A 4,852-nucleotide genomic window follows, 5' to 3' on the forward strand; every position below is an offset into this window, starting at 1 on the left:
TTGATGGGCCTAGCTTAAATCATTTATGGGCCTAACTTTAAACAATGACCGGTCCACCAAAGATTATTATGGATGATATATGAAACATATTAATTGTGTGTATAGCGAAATTAGAGTTTTGGATATTCCGATTAGACTTCCAATGATCTAGAGAGAACATGAATCCAACATATTCATTAGTCAATAGGTTATAAATATTGTCAGAAAAATAATCAACATAAAAGCAAAAAAATAAGCAAAATATATAATTAAGATCATCACCAAAGTATGTTTTACGAGAAACTCTTTCAACTTTAAAAAAAAAACTTTTTTCTAGATAAGAGGTTTTTATTGCATATGCTCTACTATGTACGAAAAAGAAAAAAGAAATGGTCTCGCAACAAATCAGAAACAATAAATATTATTATGAAATTATATGGATCTCTTAAAATCTCTTTATATTTATATTTTTCATATAGAAGAAACCTTTATTTCTGTCTAACATAAAATCTTTCCAAATAAATTAATTAGTAACCAAGCAAAGGATATATTCTCATGTAAGATCAATCAAAGAATAAGATAGTAAACACCACAGATTGTATGCTTTTTTTATGCCTACATATATATTAATACCTTTGTGTTTTTTGTTTATTAATATTATATTAAGGTTGGTCCAAGAAATTTAATTACAACAATGAGTTCTAATCAATTAGGCGGAGCTGTGGAAGAAACATTTAAGTCGAGCCCTTTCAAATTCTCTAAAACAAAATTTTTTCATGGTGGCCTAGAAGTCAGTTCTGAAGACAGTTCCTCACCTATAAAAGAAGTTCCAGAGGAAGAAGCTCCAAGTGATCAATTCAATCTTCAGATTCCGACTGCATCTCAGCTTCAAGGTAGTAATTAAGAGTTCTCGTATTTTTTTGTTGGCAAATCAATCGCCTATAATAGCAATTCACAAGAAGACAGATCAAGGTCTCAGTTTCAAACTTATGGATACTAGGTTATTCACATTGTATCTTTAGATGATTTTTTAATATGTGAATATAGTACCGGATACCTAGCTATTCGCACAGCGTAACAATCTGTAGAGACAGATAGATTTATTATGTGTTCTTGTTGTTGATGTAGGGAGGGTTACGAACGAATACTATGAGTATATACAATTAAATCAAGGAATAAGCCAAGGTCGTGTAGAAGCCGTGAAAGATTTCTTGAACCGTTGGCCGGACGCAGTGGATAAATTTATAAACCCTTACGAGACGCCATTGTTAAAGGCTTGCGCATATGGAAACCCCGAGATTGTTAAATTGCTTCTGCGTCGTATGACACCTGAACAAATGCTTCCCAAGATGAGCCAAAGCGCTTTTTACAACACGCCTCTTACTATCGTTGCTGTTAGTGGAAACATGGAGATTGCTGAAGCCTTAGTCGCCAAGAACCCTAAACTGCTAGAGATTCCTGGAAACAATGGAGAGATTCCTGTTGTGGTTGCGGTTGAGAACACGCAGATGAAGATGGCTCGCTATCTTTACAACAGAACTCCGGTTCAGGTGTTACTTGACAAAGACGGGTTTCACGGTATCTTGCTATTTCTCAATGCCATCTACTATAAAAAGCTCGGTAAGCGGTTTCTTGAACTTCAAGCAAACCATGTTTGAGGGTGTTTTGATGATCATTTCTTGATTTGTTCATACAATTAGACATGGCCTTGGATCTGTTCAACAAAAGCAGACGCTTAGCCGTCACAAAACACTTGCAAATCGATTCGGTTCCCATCATTGTCTTGGCTTCAAAGCCAGATCTTTTTCCCGGTGGCTGCTATCTTGGACCATTGAAACGCTTCATCTACTCTTGTCCGTACTAATATAAGACCTTTTCTTTGCAACGATCAAATCAATCATATTGTTACTCTCTTTTGATCCAATGTGTGTTGTTCTCTCACTTGCTAGGTATACAAATAAAGCAGCCAACTTTTCCAAAGCCTTCTCGTTCTAACAAAGATCATCAGAGTAAGTTCTTTTATTAATCTAAAGTAACTTGACGTAAGTTTAAGGGGCCTAATTAATCAAATGAGCACGACCTGTCACGATAAGGTTTAGAAGATTCTCAAATTCTTCTTTCCCTGTGTCGGGGTTTTAAAACCTTATCGAAAGGCTTAAAGGTTTGTAAATTTAATTATCAGATAAATTCACAACATCTTCCGTATTCATAACATCATAAAGTCTCGATAATTTTTTTCTCTGAAGAACGTGAGAAAAGTTTCAACTTTTTATGGGTGTTTTATTATAATTCCAGCAGATACCCTAATGGGGAAACTGCTCAATTGTCTCTCCAAATGGACCGGTAAGTATTAGGTTTTCGTCTGCAAGTACGGTTATTGGATAGGATTCACATGAAATTTAAATCTGAGTCGAGTGATGTTCCAGGGATAGATGAAGTGTACCGACTTAAGGTCACGCATCTACTAGCAAAGAAACTTTTACGTGGAATATCAGAAGAAACATTGGCCTTGGGCTTGAAGGAACGTTCTGAGTCAGTGGATGAGGCTTTACTCTTTGCAGTAAGATATGGGAATGTTGATTTCTTGGTGGAGATGATCAAGAACAACTCCGAGCTTCTATGGTCCACGGGAACTAGTACGCTGTTTAACACTGCCGTCGAAGTCAGACAAGAGAAGGTGTATAGTCTCCTCTACGGTCTGGGCGACAGGAAGTACTTGTTTCTCGCCGACAAGAACAGTGACGGGAATAGTGTGCTTCATCTCGCTGGCTATCCTCCTCCTAATTATAAGCTCGCTACGGTCGTTAGCGCAACGTTGCAGATGCAACGCGAGTTACAATGGTTTAAGGTTCGCTTTGTTTCTCTCGGCTATGGAGTACGCACCTTAAATGCATAACCAGTTGAACATGTGTCTAAAAAAATATAGTCTTGATAATAAATGTAGGAGATGGAGAGAATCGTGCCGGCGATCGAAAAGGAGAGAGTAAACACAGAAGATCTAACACCGATAGAGATATTCAGAAAGGAGCACGAAGCAATGCGACTAGAAGCTGAGAAGTGGATGAAAGATACGGCTATGTCTTGCAGCTTTGTAGCGGCTCTCATCGTCACGGTCACCTTCGCGGCAATATTCACCGTCCCGGGCGGCACGGACGAAAATTCACGCGGTAGACCCTTTCACCTACATGAACCAAAATTCGTCATATTCATCGTCTCCGATCTGATATCGTGCTTCGCCGCATGCACGTCCGTCCTCATCTTCCTCGGGATACTCACCGCGAGATACGCCTTCGACGATTTCTTGTTCTCTCTGCCTGGGAAAATGATCGCTGGACTTTCGACATTGTTTGTCTCGATAGCGGCGATGCTTGTGGCATTCTCGTCGTCCCTATTCACGATCTTTAACGTCCCTTGGATCGTTGCTCCGACGATCTTCCTCGCTTGTTTCCCGGCGCTGTTGTTTGTTCGGATTCAGTATCCTCTCCTCAAGGAGCTCTACTTCTCCACTTACGGCAAAAAAATCTTCGACCGAAAGATGAAATCTTTGTTTTAACATAATTACATAAAGTGTGTGTGTGTTTGCTTAAAGTGTACGTGTTTTAAATCTTTTTTTTTTTTTGGGTGAATTTGAAAATTAAACCCCTCATGAAACGAGAAAATGCTATTGTGCGAGAGTTCACTTTTCCTTTCTTTCCCATGTGGTTTAAGATTACACGATTCTTCCTAATTAATATAGTAATATTATTCGATCAAAGAGTGGATTCTCGACAAAATCGATCGACACATATGAGTATTAGGGTTTGTCGACGTTTATGATCGAGTTTCAAAAAGAATTAAAACGATGGTTAAGTAAGTGATAACTAACAAATCTGTAATAAGCAACAAATAAATCTGCCGTCAAGAACACCTTATGTGCAATACGTTTTTACAATTTCGTTTTTTTTTTAAAGGCAAATGGCAACGAATATTATGCCATGAAACAGCAAATAAACCTGCCATTAGTTTTTTGTTTTTAATGAAAATGACAATTTCGTGTATATGTTAAAAAAATAGTTAGACTGTCTTTTCCAAAAAAAAAATATAGATCATTCTAGTTATCCAACCTAAAATATAGTCTATCTAGTAATATTATGGAAGATTATGGTCATTCTGATGCCTTTTCGCTTTTAAAATTTTGGATTTATTATTATTAATGTTTTTTAAAAAATAGATTATTATCTTCATATAGAATCTTTATTTTTAACGGACAAGCTTTCCAAACTCCCAAATTAATAATGAGTAACCAAGAAAAGCATATATTCTTATATAAGATCAATCAAAGAATAATTCGATAGAAAAACTTCAAAGATAGTATGCATGTTACCGTTATGCCTTGCATATAGAACAACGACATACACTTTGCATTTTTGTATATATATCCTATTACCTCTAGTTGTCTTCTTTACTTTCTATATATTTGTTAGGGTTGGTTCTAATAAAATATAATATATATGGCAATGAGTTCTAATTACTTACACGCAACTTTGAAGGAAACACTCCGGAAGAGTCCTTTCAAATTCGCTAATACAAAGGCTCCTCATGCTGACCTAGGCGACAGTATCTCTTCTACAAAAAAAGTTCCTAAACAAGAAGTTCCAAGTGATCCCGTCAATACCCAGACTCCGTTAATCGAATCAGCTCTTTCCGCATCTCGGCTTCTCGGTATGAATTCGTTATTCTTACACCATCTCAAATAATCAATTTGCCTATAAGCAAGTTACAAAGGATAGATCAAAGTCTAAATTTCTTGTTCAGGCTACTAGGGTATATACATTGTATCTTAAGATAATCATTAGGTGAATAAAGCACCGGATACTGAACCATTCGCATAGCG

General features: G+C 36.8%; 2 protein-coding genes across 3 annotated transcripts in view; both read left to right on the plus strand.

The window, feature by feature from the left end:
• LOC104708653 lies at positions 622 to 3,706 on the plus strand. Of its 2 annotated transcripts, none has more exons than XM_019228969.1 (7): positions 622 to 872; positions 1,108 to 1,599; positions 1,680 to 1,832; positions 1,929 to 1,988; positions 2,275 to 2,322; positions 2,406 to 2,827; positions 2,924 to 3,706. In XM_019228969.1, the coding sequence occupies exons 1-7, from the start codon at positions 674 to 676 to the stop codon at positions 3,530 to 3,532; spliced, it is 1,983 nt and encodes a 660-aa protein (XP_019084514.1). In that variant the 5' UTR covers positions 622 to 673; the 3' UTR covers positions 3,533 to 3,706. The 2 variants fall into 2 exon arrangements, with proteins under 2 accessions (XP_019084514.1, XP_019084515.1); XM_019228970.1 differs by having other exon boundaries at positions 2,278 to 2,322; positions 2,924 to 3,705.
• Positions 4,423 to 4,852, plus strand: part of LOC104708651 — a 4,179-nt gene continuing 3,749 nt past the window's right edge. The window contains exon 1 of the mRNA XM_010425246.1: positions 4,423 to 4,680. Coding sequence (XP_010423548.1) covers positions 4,470 to 4,680 — 211 coding nt within the window. The 5' untranslated portion in view covers positions 4,423 to 4,469. The remainder of the gene's footprint in view (positions 4,681 to 4,852) is intronic.

The sequence above is a fragment of the Camelina sativa genome, chromosome 8 (assembly GCF_000633955.1).
Source record: "Camelina sativa cultivar DH55 chromosome 8, Cs, whole genome shotgun sequence".
Lineage (NCBI taxonomy): Eukaryota > Viridiplantae > Streptophyta > Magnoliopsida > Brassicales > Brassicaceae > Camelina > Camelina sativa.